Source organism: Procambarus clarkii, chromosome 9 (assembly GCF_040958095.1).
Source record: "Procambarus clarkii isolate CNS0578487 chromosome 9, FALCON_Pclarkii_2.0, whole genome shotgun sequence".
Lineage (NCBI taxonomy): Eukaryota > Metazoa > Arthropoda > Malacostraca > Decapoda > Cambaridae > Procambarus > Procambarus clarkii.
In genome coordinates this window covers 11,065,627-11,079,165 of record NC_091158.1, presented here as the reverse complement: position 1 = coordinate 11,079,165, position 13,539 = coordinate 11,065,627, and the positions used below count along the sequence as shown (strand labels likewise).

Below are 13,539 nucleotides of genomic sequence, written 5' to 3'. Positions count from 1 at the left end.
ACACACACACACACACACACACACACACACATACATACACACACACACACATACACACACACACACATACACACACACACACACACACACACACACACACACACACACACACACACACACACACACACACACACACACACACACACACACACACACACACACACAGCTACCTCGAGCATAGCTCTCATCCTTTAACTACACTTAGGTAATTACACACACATGTCCCAAGAGTGGTGGTCGAAAAGATAGAGCCCCTTCCCCCCCCTACATAATATTTGTTCAGCTAAGCAATTTATAGCACTGAAGAATTACTTACAAAGTTTGTTAGCAAATGCATTAACAGTCTATTTACCGTTATAGTTAACTTAGTTTAACCCCCGCAACTAAGCTCAACCCATTAGCTAATTTTGTTAACTTAGTTACTAAGGGAGCTAATGAGCAAACTAGACTAAGTCTATAGTTAGGTCATTAAAGCGTAAAACCCATGCCAGTCATGCACTTTCCTCCCATCCAGCGGTGCACATGTTAGATAGCGGTGCACATGTTAGAGAGCGGTGCACATGTTAGATAGCGGTGCACATGTTACATAGTGATGCACAGCTGACAGGTTTTTGACAGTTTTCTTCTCACATGTTTTTGCAATTGAGGCAGGTTACAGGATTGGTGACCAGTTACACAGTTGATATTAAAACATTGTCACACAATGGCTCAGGCACTAAAACTCCACGTGTTTGTTGGCTAAGAAAATATATGATCAGGTTAGAAGGTCAGTAGTCTAATAACAGCATTGTAGTTTATGTTACAGTGGTCACAAGCAAGTAATTAAGAAACTTGCGAGCAGTGCAAGCTTAAAGATCATGTATGCACACTCAAACCAGGGATACTTGGCTAGTGTTTTGCATCATATGGTATACCTACCTGTTGTTAGTTCCGGGGATCAACATCCCCGAGGCGCGGTCACTGACTAGGCCTCCTAGTTGGTGCTCTGGTCAACCAGATTAAATATGTCACATTTCTTGAATACTCATGACAGAGTTGTCTCTTAATTTCATGATTTCGTTCTCATTCAAATATATTGTTATGAAAGGCGTGTGAGTAACTTTGCTGGCAAAGTTTATATTTGGTCAAACTCATCAGCAGGTGATGTCACCTGCCAGATGTACCTATAGAGCCGAGCCTAAACATAACAGATGTAAAGTCTTGAAGTTTGCTGATTTTACGGAATGACCCCATACAGATGAGCTGTCACTGCATGAGTGTAGTTTAGTAAATGGAATACCTAGTGCGAATTTCCCTTTGTCTTAGGTCTAGTCAATTTTGTTGGAGTTCTCGGTATATTACTGTCCCCAAGCTAGTCATAGGAAATCCAAGATTATAATCAACTTTTTCTTTTCAAGAACTCATACTTTGACCAACTCATCAGTTCTATCATGCATTCAGAGACTAATATAGTATGGAATCCATAGGAAAGTTCTGATTCCTTCATTAATGATTTTATCATATCTGTGCCTTGCTTCAGACACGAGCATGTTATAGTGTCAATTATAGCAATATTAAATAATTTGCAAGAAATGAATTATATATATGTATACAGAATGAAGCAACTGTGCAATGCCGACTAACGTTCCATTATGCGAACTGAAAATGTTAAAAATATAAAACTGCAAGTCATTGACAATTTTAAGTGTAAACACGATAGTTTAACATATATATACAGGACACCATGAGCTTGAACTCTGACTTGTAAAAACAACACAAATATTTACTCACAAATTGATAACCAACACACGTAAATAATCATGACTAAAATGGTATTGTGAAGAACATTTTAGGAAGGAGAATGGGTGGACATTAGATAAGAAAAAATACTTGCATGGATTCCACAAGATAAAATAAAAGCCCCAAAAAGACGCGAGCTATCAGATGATCACAGGAAAAAAGAACAATTTAAGGCATCCAATGATCAAGAGTGTTGACACATACCGGGAAGACCTTCAACCAGAAATGCCAGGGCTCGGAGAGACGTCTTGATCCCTTTATTGGCTATCATTTGCAGCCGCTATTTCACTGAAGCTTTCACCATCATAGGAGCCTGATATATAGAAATTGTACAATCAATAATAAAAATATTAAAATTCCTTGAATAATGTGTAAATCGAAAATGCAGCAATAAAGCCCTAAATGTAAAAAAAAAATATATATATATATATAACTAACGAAGCTCTGTTAGTTCATGTATTATACACCTGATGGTACTCATCCTTTGAGTGGCCGTGAAAAAGAAAACTGAACCCTAAACTTCGTTCAGAAGTTTAGGGTTCTAAACTTCTAAACGTGCTTCTAAACTTCTAAGCACGTCTTCGTGCTTCGTGCTAAACTTTAAAAACTTCTAAAAAAAATAAACGTTTAAGTTCTAAACTAAACGTGCACCTAAAAGGTTTAGGTGCACTAGCACTGAGAAGCTAGTTACGGATTTTAACATAAACATCAACAATTAATACAGTTTTAGTTTAGGTAAATTAACAGGTTACAGAGTTGCAAATGAGTTCGGGAACTGAACCCCAATGTTCTATAGATTAATCAAATTTGAAATGTATGATTTACAGTTTTCATTTATCTCAAATTAGTGATAAAGTTACAAAAGTAATGATCGACTTGCAGTTCTGTCCGTAGCTGTCGTTGCGGTACATGGTCTGAGATAAACAGGTACGAGACGAGTAGAAAGTGTAAGTTTACATGAGTGTACTATTAGGAACGGTTTGATTCTAATAAACATGCAACAGAGGTATTCTGCGCAAGAGGTTTGTGTACACCTCATTATTACATTAGTTAGACTTGATTCTGAAGTATTGCGCAGCCTGAAGTATTGATTCTGACGTATTGACTCTAGCATGCGCAGTTTCGGATATTTTCCAAGGTGTTATAGCATGGGTATATGGGGCCAATGTATTCACCTAGTTGTGCTTGCGGGGGTTGAGCTCTGGCTCTTTGGTCCCACCTCTCAACTGTCAATCACCTGGTGTACAGATTCCTGAGCCTACTGGGCTCTATGGCCCAGTATAATGTGTTTGTGGCCATGTGAGGCCCAGTGTGTCGGATAAACGTGTAGAGCCAGTATGTGGGCAAGCATGTAGGGGCCAGTGTGTAGAGTCAACGTGTAGAGCCAGTATGTGGGCAAGCACGTGGGGCCAGTGTGTAGAGTCAACGTGTAGGGCCAGTGTGTAAGGCCAGTATGTGGGCAAGCATGTGGGGCCAGTGTGTATAAACTACAGGTTATATAAAGTGCTAATGACTAAGACTGCCTAGGAGACAGACATTAGGTGATCATCGTCGAGATCATGTTTACAAATGGCTGACAAGGGCAATTTAGCTGTATATGTGATTAGTGCTGACTGATGCTAACGTTATCAGCTCTCTAATCTGCGAGTTGGTAAACTTGCGAACATATTCATTGTTATACATAAATAATAATTTTATTGAAGAAAAAGTAAGATAACAATGGGTTAATAAAAGCTTTCAAGAATGCCATTTTTATAATTATGGTTTCCTATTTCTACCTCAATATAAATCAATACATTGTTAAAGATAATATTTGGCATGGGAAAAAAATATATCATTATTAAAGGTACACAGATACATCACATTATCATGATATATTAATGAGAAAATCCACAAGAGCTGTAATGAGGATTCGAGTCTATGTGCTGGGTATTCCCAGATGCACGCTCTAAACGTTCACAGATGCAGATACAGAGGTAGAATTACTGGACGACAGAGCCAGAATACATGGGGGGAATTGTGTGAAATCCCGGTTCAGCTTCTGTGGAAGCATCGGGAATGCTCAAGGGTGCAGTAGTATCCCCAGGTTGCAATTCTTCTACCATGTCGTGATGTAGTAGACTAGAGAGTGCATCTGGGAACATCCAGCGCATTGGTTCGAATTCTCATCACAGCTCCTGTGGATTTTCTCATTATTAAAGATATTCTTGCCAACCTTGATATTTATAAATTCTTGTTCACTAACATTTCCTTTAACACAACGATTAATATTTGTGTAAAAACATTTTTTTTTTACAAACACTAAATATATTCAAGAGTTTATGAAATGTGCAGATTAACCTGACTATTTATTTTGTCTGTTCATGAGATATTGTTTAGTTCTGAGATCTGATAATTTTTGCTAGGTCTAAATTTTACGGAAAAAATCAAGAGAATGAACAATCCGGAAATATTACTTCTTATGGACGCAGATACAATAAATGTAGTGTGCTAAGAGGATTGACTGATGAAGATTAAGCCACCCAAGAGGTGCTAAGAGGTCTATAGAAGACTATATAGTAAGTGTAGACGAACTGCGTCAGATGCGCCGGGGAAGTTCAAGGAACAGTCCTGAAGATATTTACAGATGGAATTCGTCCGCTGTGAAGACTATACTGTATATACTTCATTGAGCAACATACAAGATTTACACTGTGGATTCATTAAGAAAAAGGGTTCTGCCTAGAACCGCCCTGATGCACATGAATTAGTTCGATCGCACCTTTTTCCCTTGATTATCTCTCAAGACCATTCAGCTCGGTACTGAAAACTTGCCTCGCCTCATGCACAGCTTTGCTGTTCATGCAGTTCTGGGAAGCTTTTCCCAGTGGACACAATATCAAGAGTACCGTTGACGGTTGAATTAACGTTGCACATGGATATTTTGCCTACTTGGTTGATGAATCTGGTAAAATAGGATTAATTGCGGGAAAAGTGATTTAAATCATGTTTGCACACTTTAAATTGTGTGCACTTAAGAGCATAAACATTTTTTATACATCCATAAATTTACAGTTTTCCCATTCTTATGGCTAGGGATATACTACAAACAACATAGCCGCCCAGCAATGAATTTTTTTCTGGTATGTCATTAATATTCTTTAGTCATAAATTTGTTGCAACCGTGTTTCGAATTGAGATAATTTTAAGACTGTGTAACACGACTGAGAGACTTAAAAGTTTGATATGCATCACCTATATAATTTATATAAAACAAAACACTTATGGTAAGGTCCTTAAAGCGGCTACACCTTGTGTTGACCTCGTGGTTACTCCTGAGGTCAATGTCATTGCGCCCGTCTAATATTTGGCCTTCTAAATGTTATGCATTAGTATAACTTGAGTTCTATAAATGCAAGATCTCATCATGATTACTGCAAGGAGTTTTATGTTTTAATTTCGTTCTACATTGTGATATGACTAAGTTTTGAATAGTAGTAGAGTAGTTTAATTTTTTCAGCAATAAAGTGGTCCACAGTGGCCCATGGGAAGACTTAATTGGTAGTTCACATTAGTTTGGAGATTTGCTATGTCCTCTATGGTTATTATTTCCCTCAAAAAATAAGTGTCATATGCATAGGAAGTTACAGTACAGTACTATAATATATTTTTGTACTAGAATAAGAAGCTAGGAGTATTGGACCAATGGGGGATAGTAAAACAATTAGGTAAATGTGTAAAATTTAATATATTTTTGTACATGTTTGCTTTACAAGCATGAAATATGTAATTATCATAAGGTGTTAAGCCTGGATGACTATTTAGCACCGAGTATTGCAAAACAATAACGAGCGAGGCCATCAACGTTGAACCAACGCCACTTGGATATTGTGCCCAGTGTGTGCAGTGTCCAAGAGTGTATCCTTCACCGTCTCGGTGGAAGAAGGTATTTACACAGAATGAAAAATATCCATAAGAAAATTAACAATAGTCACAATGCTGTTGTATTTAATTACATGTGTACTGTGTATGTATGTATGTATGTATGTATGTATGTATGTATGTATGTATGTATGTATGTATGTATGTATGTATGTATGTATGTACAGTATGTATGTATGTATGTATGTATGTATGTATGTATGTATGTATGTATGTATGTATGTATGTGTCGTACCTAATAGCCAGAACGCACTTATCAGCCTACTATGCAAGGCCCGATTTGCCTAATAAGCCAAGTTTTTCTGAATTAATATATTTTCTCTAATTTTTTTCTTATGAAATGATAAAGCTACTCATTTCATTATGTATGAGGTCAATTTTTTTTTATTGTAGTTAAAATTGACGTAGATATATGACCGAACCTAACCAACCCTACCTAACCTAACCTAACCTATCTTTATAGGTTAGGTTAGGTTAGGTAGCCGAAAAAGTTAGGTTAGGTTAGGTTAGGTAGGTTAGGTAGTCGAAAAACAATTAATTCATGAAAACTTGGCTTAATAGGCAAATCGGGCCTTGCATAGTAGGGTGAGAAGTGAGTTCTGGCTACTAGGTACGACATATGTATATATATATATACACACACACACACACAAAAAGAATAGGGGTGGTAGGAGAAGAAAATATTAGTGTTCAGTGAGGATCCACAAGGTCTTCTCTGTATACTCTATAATTTCTTCTCTGAGGCTATGGGTCCCTACAATTGCACCAGAGGTGGTACCCTTAATATATATATATATATATATATATATATATATATATATATATATATATATATATATATATATATATATATATATATATATATATGTCGTACCTAGTAGCCAGAACGCTCTTCTCAGCCTACTATGCAAAGCCCGATTTGCCTAATAAGCCAAGTTTTCCTGATTTAATATATTTTCTCTAATTTTTTCTTATGAAATGATAAAGCTACCCATTTCATTATGTATGAGGTCTATTTTTTATTAATGGAGTTAAAATTAACGTAGATATATGACCAAACCTAACCAACCCTACCTAACCTAACCTAACCTATCTTTATAGGTTAGGTTAGGTTAGGTAGCCGAAAAAGTTAGGTTAGGTTAGGTTAGGTAGGTTAGGTAGTCGAAAAACAATTAATTCATGAAAACTTGGCTTATTAGGCAAATCGGGCCTTGCATATTAGGCTGAGAAGTGCGTTCTGGCTATTAGGTACGACATATATATATATATATATATATATATATATATATATATATATATGAAAAACACCTATGATGACTTCAGTGTTGCACATCCAAGCGGTGGTGCCATTCACCAGGAAGTAGCCAAGTCTTGTAAATACAGAGATCTTGATCACCACTACAATTTTGTCACCATTGCCTCAGAGACACTTGGTGCCTGGGATAAAAGTGCTACTAGTTTTTTGAAGGAGCTGGGTTCTAAGCTAATTAAAACAACTGGGGACCCTAGAGCTGCCAGTTTCCTCTTTCAGCGCCTGAGTGTGGCGATATGGAGAGGAAATGCACACTGCATCCATGGTTCCTGCCAGCCATCTGAGGAGTTAGAGGAACTCGACAACCTGTGATTACTAGCCTTGTACCTTGCATGTAACCATATTTTTGTAATGAAGTTTTAAATAAAATAAAATGACAAAATACAAAAAAAAAAATATAGAGAATGGTAGGAAAATATAGGGGTGGCAGGCTTTTACTACTGATAGGCTGCTTTTATATTTTTACCTTTCCACTCTGTTATTATAATTATTGTTCAAAAATTAATTACATATATATTTTCTAAAATATTAGTTTTAATGTAAACTATATACAATAATTAAATTCCTCGTGTCGAACGACATTTTTGCATATTTCAGTAATATACTTAAATAATTAAATCATAAAACTTCCCATTTTAATTTATATTAAAAATCACCATCAACGCTTCTTTCAACCACTTTTGAGGGGATCTTCAGCCGATGAAGAATATGTCGGCTTTTAGTATGAATTGCTGTCAGTTTTTCTTCCATTTTATCTTCAGAAGATGCATCCCAATTTGGCCAATCTCTGATGGTTGCCAGAAGTTTGATAATTTGATTTTGAAGCCTGGGGTCTAGTTTTGATTCACAATTCAGCAGTACACTGCCTAAAAGACCTGTTTATCAAAAACAACACTAAGGACAATGTAAATTAATTTTATATGCAAGAGAAAACAAGATAAATGGGAAATTATTTTTCATTGTAAAGCTTATTTCAAATTAGGCAAGTAATCTTGTTCCATAAAATTCACAAAAATTTAGGACTACTGATTATATTTTGTATATTTTTTAATTAAAAACTGTACAGTACTGTGAATTTAAAATTATTATTTATTATACCTTCTATACGTCCTAGCTCCTGAAGAATGTGGCATGCCTGCTGCCAGCCAAATGTAAATCCCACAAGATGATGCTTCTGCTTTCCTTCCTCGATCCCCTCTGCTTCACCTGTAGCATATTTCTGCAGCTCTAGGGCATCAACTGCATCAAAAATATCTTCCTTGCTCATACCTGTGCCATAGTGACAAGTGATTTTTTTATTAATATAGTGAGCTGTAATTAAAGTGTTGTTAAAACACAGTTTTAACAGGGCTTTGCTGCTGAGTGTACAGCACTCGGGGGTTGTAGCCCTAAGAGCCCAGGTTCGATTCCCAGCAGAGGCAGAAAGAAAGGGCAGAGTTTCTTTCATCTGATGCAGTGTTCACCCTAGAAGTAGTTACCTGGGATTTAGACAGCTGTTATGTGCTGCTTCCTATTATGGGATGTGTGTGTGTGTTAGAAATATTCATAGTAGACATTGCTGGGAAAAAAAGAAAGGTTATTAGAAAGGCGGGGTCCAAGAGCTAATAACTCGATTCTGCAGGCACAAATAGTAAATAGAGTTGATGTACCAGAGTTGATATACATGAGTTTTTAATTATGAACAGTATTCACTGAATGTTGCTCTTGTAGAAAATTTAATTACTGAATGTGATATGGAATTCCATGTACAGTACTATATGCATTGCTATTGAACTTTTTTTTCTTCAAAATACCACATAACTAGTGTTCAAGTATCAGATGGAGCACTTGGTTATTTGAGCTTAGAAATACTTTATGTTCTATAAAAAACTTGTGTAAGACCCCATTTTGAATTCATAATACAGAATTGATCCATGCACTTACAGATACAGATGCCCAAAACAGGGAATTTATTTTTCATAACTATATAATACAAATAGATGAAGGGTGTGAGACTGGAAAATTTGATAATTTGTTAAATTCATATTACAGAATACACATTCCATTCACCTGGGCTCTAGGAGACTCGAACCATGGAACCCACACGTGTGAGGCTGAAGCTTTATTGACCAAGTTATTGAGTACAGTGACACCTCGGCTTACGAATGCCCCTCTTTAGGAACTTTTTGAGTTATGAGCCCAATTTCTTCGTAAAATCTGAATCGGGTTACGAACTTTGCCTCGGGTAACGTAGTTTGGTGATACTGTATGCTTATAGCCGACCTAGCGCATGGTGGCACAGCGACTGCTTCTCAGTTTACCAGTGCCTCCCACCTAGTGACAATCGTGTGTTTTTCGGATTTTTTTGGGTATTTGAACATGAAAGTAATTATTATATATTTCGCCATAAGTCCCAAGAAAGTCAGTGGTAAGGTTCAACCTAAGAAAATAGTTGAGTAGAGGCAGTAGAGGATGTCCTTTCCTCATTAAGAAAATGTGTGAAGTATGGGAAAAACTGCAAAGTTTTGTTAAAAAAAACTCGACCACATAAAGCTGTAGCAGGCCGTTGCAGTGACCTTTTAAATGACAATGTAATGTCTCACTACAGACAAGTGTTAAAATGTAGGGAAAAACAAATGTCTTTAGACAGATTCTTAGTAAGACAAGCAAGCAGTGAGCCACACCCAGGTCCTAGTGGTACGCCTGCAAAACATAGGAGAGACAGTACCCCAGAGAAGTCATCACTGCCTGATGTTATAATGGAAGGGGACTCCCCTTCGAAACACTAACACCTCTCTTCCTTCCACCCCCCCTCCCTCACCGTCTTCCACACGCCAACAAGAGTCATCAATAAAGGTAAGCAATATCTTGTACATACTTTAGTACTAAAGATTTGGGTAAATTAGATATAAAATTTACCTTGAAGTTAATATTTTTGGGAGTGTGGAATGTATTAATTCAATTGACATTATTTCTTATTGGAAAATTTGCTTCAGTTTACGAATTTTCAGGTTACGAACAGTCTCTGGGAATTTATTCAATTTGTAAGCTGAGGTACCACTGTAGTCTTAATAAGAAAAGTTTCCAGAAGCAGCATCCTGCTGCCAAACTGAAATGTTTGACTTTCCCTGACTACTACTGAAGGTCAGAGGAATTTGTGATCCACGTGAACACCTAGCGCCCAGGTGAATGGAATGTTTATTGCCACAGAACTGTGGATGACAATTTACATATATGATGTTGGCATGGATCACTAATTTCTTTGAGCTTCAGTATAGGCAGGGAAAGTAAAAATTTCCAGTTTTCCCACATCCACTTCCCCTTCTGCTACTCGAAGAGACAAACCAGAAAACTGAAAATTATATGCAGTATATCAACTTCCCCTGTGACTCCAGGTGATAAGGGCCATACAAAGTGGGCCATTGAAGAGGAATGACAAAATGACATCAAAACCCAATGGGCAATAAATGCATTTGGCTGGCTGGCAGTCATTAGGTGGTGCAGGTGTCAAATGTTCACTTGGTGTCAAATACAAGTCACATCATACACAAGACGGTTTGCCAATGGATTTTAAGACTTACCTAACCTTACCCAACCCAACCAAGCCTAAAACCACCTAACCTAGCACATCCTACTGATATATATACAGTTTTAACAAACAAAACGACATAGCCCTGCTAGGTAAGTCAACTACGGGCTCACCATAGCCCGTGCTTCTTGGAACTTTTTGTTCCCAGTAACTGAATCTATAACAACAAACAACAACAAAACGAGCTTTATCAACCTATCCTGTGTATGATTTGACCATACCTATGGAGGGCGCCTGACAGTTGAATGGACAGCGCTTCGGATTCATAGTCCTGAGGTTCTGGGTTTGATCCCCGGTGGAGGCGGAGACAAATGGGCAAAAATTTTCTTTCACCCTGATGCCCCCTGTTAGCTAGCAGTAAATAGGTACCTAGGAGTTAGACAGCTGCTACGGGCTGCTTTCTTGGGGTGTGTAACAAAAAGGAGGCCTGGTTGAGGACCGGGCCACTGGAGTGCTAAGCCCCGAAATCACCTCAAAATAACCCTCCTGAGCATTAACGTTGAAATAGGAGTCTAGGAGAGGGGCCACGTGTCTTGAAATTGTCCACACCATTCATGATGGCTCAACCCAGAGTTGTAAATCTTCATACTAACACACACAATTGAGTTTGTCAATCTGGTTGGTCTTGTCTGGTGCAATGGTCACAGTGATATTTTTATTTATTTATTTATATATATACAAGAGTTCTTACATTCTTGTACAACCATTAGCACGCATAGCATTTCGGGCAGGTCCTTAATTCTATGTTCCCCGGAATACGACCTGCCAAATCGTTTAACAACCAGGTACCCATTTTTACTGTTGGGTAAACAGAGGCTACAGTTAAGGATTGAAGCCCAGTAAATCCTCCCCGGCCAGGATACGAACCCAGGACAAAGCGCTTGTGAAACGCCAGGCGAGTGTCTTACCACTTCACCATTGGGACTGCGTGGTGATAATTAAAGATGCTCCAACTTGCCAAAGATTTGTTCCTTGATTTTAAAAAGCTGTATGTGCCTGAAAATTTATCTTAAAAAAAATGAATGTGCCCCACCAATCCGAATTTGGATAAAAAATGTGGGTATATTCGCTTACTGGAGGAATATACCGGTCAGCGGGAAGTAGAGTCACAGCTCATAAGCGTCAATGTAGTCCTTTACAGGTTAGGAAGCTAAACGTATTTTGTAGGGCGTGTTTCTTGAATAAAAACATGGACAGTAAAGGAGGAAATGCTCTGTTTTCCTCTTGCAGTGGGCACCACCAGCGGGCAGGAGAACCATTCATCCGAAGACTCAACTCCAGAATGTTTACCGAAGTACAACAGGTAATGATTGTTTTTAATACAATATATTAAAACTTGTATTAAAGGTGTTATTAACACATTTTTATAAAAATTAAAGCATGTATGTAATTTTATTACTTACACATTTGTTAGTTTAGACAAATAATCCGATGTTATCGGGATTAGGACAGCTGCAGCACAAATAATTAAGCTCGTAGTACAGGGTTAATGTTTGTATACAAATAGGACGCCTCACTAGTGACGTCATTTACGGGCTATTCATGCCCGTTCCACCTTTTGGGTAGCTTAATCTTTGTCAATCAATGAATCAATCAGTGACGTCGTGGGTGTCTAGTTCTTGCAGTTCCGGGGATCACTGCAAGACGAAGAGATTTTGCTTAAGAATTTAGTTCTAATATCTAGTATGGGAGGACGTGTGACGGTTATGTGGTCTGGGATTTAATACCTGAGAAAAGTATGAGCTATCTAGCCATTGTTACCTTTAAATAAGCCTAGCATAGCCCAACCCAACTCATCCCAACGTAACGAAAATTAAGAGATACAATTTTGAGTTTTATATATCTGCTCGAGGTGTGTAAAATGTGTAAATGTGCCCGCACCAGTTATGGTGCGGGCACTTTGAATGTGGGTCCCTCGACACTATGATTTTAATGCTGACATAAGTTTTGGATACTAATGTTGAATATCAGCGGATAGTTCTTAATTTTCTTTCTGTGAAGTGGGGTCCTTTCATATAGTGTTTCAATTTCCTTCTAAGATGCCTTCTTTTTCTACCATATGTTTCCTATATTTCATCCTTCTACACCCTTCTTGTTAAACTATTCTCAGCTATTCTACTAACATGTGTACTGTACTTCACACTCTCCACAGCTCCACATTTCATTCCCTCACTCCTCATTGTTTTACCCATCCAACATACATTAGCTACTTTTCAGAAAACAAAAGCAAATTTACACTGCTTATACTCTTAAGGACAACCCCTTCCTGTTCAAATTTCAGTTCCATATGTCAGGGCTGGGAGTAAGCATTGTATATTATCTCTTGGCCCTTTCTTAACTCATACTAACTTTCCTGCCTTTCATTATAATAGTCACCTCTCCTACCACTCTTCTTCCACTTATTATCCACTCTTATTTCACTTATTATCCACTCTTATTTCACTTTCCATATTCCAGTTTTTATTAAATAATGCCTCTGAGTATTTACAATTTAGTGCCTCTTTCAGTCTCTCTTACCTCATTTTATTATCTCACTATTACTGCTCTCAAACATTTACTTTTTCCTACATTTACCTTCAACATTCTTCACTATAAAACTCGGTCATCATTTTTTATAATTCCTCCTAACTCTCAGGTGATCTTGACTTTAATTCCCTATCAAGGTCATCCACTGATGATAGGTCCGTGAAAAGATAAAAAGGTTTTGGCAAAGATTTAAGTAAGCAGTAAAGCAAAGCATTTTAATATTTGTATTTAGCACTAAAAGTAGAATATTAAAAGCTTTGAACAATATGAAATTCTATATTGGTATTTTTTTCGGTTAGGCTAGTCTATCGAGACAATTTGATAGAGTGGACACCATATTCTGGTTCACTAAGAATTTGTGGGTTAGCCAATTCTTTCCAACCTACTAAGAGTTCTGGTTCACCATGATTCATTCGAGCAAGTTTCCACTGTA

The 13,539-nt window shown here is 37.5% G+C and overlaps 2 protein-coding genes across 7 annotated transcripts in view; one reads left to right on the top strand and one right to left on the bottom strand.

Moving 5' to 3' along the window:
- Nucleotides 1–5,487: 5,487 nt before the first annotated feature.
- The window catches only part of LOC123766240 (uncharacterized), a 208,907-nt gene continuing 200,855 nt past the window's right edge, over nt 5,488–13,539 (bottom strand). For 2 of the 3 annotated variants that reach the window (XM_069321141.1, XM_069321142.1), the window contains 2 exons: nt 8,111–8,281; nt 5,488–7,887 (listed from right to left, as the gene is read on the bottom strand). In XM_069321141.1, coding sequence (XP_069177242.1) covers nt 7,658–7,887; nt 8,111–8,279 — 399 coding nt within the window. In that variant the 5' untranslated portion in view covers nt 8,280–8,281 and the 3' untranslated portion in view covers nt 5,488–7,657. Of the gene's footprint in view, nt 7,888–8,110; nt 8,282–11,654; nt 11,859–13,539 lie in introns of those variants that run through there. The other variant, XM_045755270.2, reaches the window with a different exon arrangement.
- LOC123766242 (GDNF-inducible zinc finger protein 1) overlaps nt 11,707–13,539 on the top strand; it is a 29,856-nt gene continuing 28,023 nt past the window's right edge. Inside the window, exon 1 of one of the 4 annotated variants that reach the window (XM_069321139.1) lies at nt 11,707–11,883. In XM_069321139.1, the coding sequence (XP_069177240.1) occupies nt 11,770–11,883 (114 nt within the window). In that variant the 5' untranslated portion in view covers nt 11,707–11,769. Of the gene's footprint in view, nt 11,884–12,071; nt 12,433–13,539 lie in introns of those variants that run through there. The other 3 variants (XM_045755276.2, XM_045755274.2, XM_045755273.2) reach the window with 3 other exon arrangements.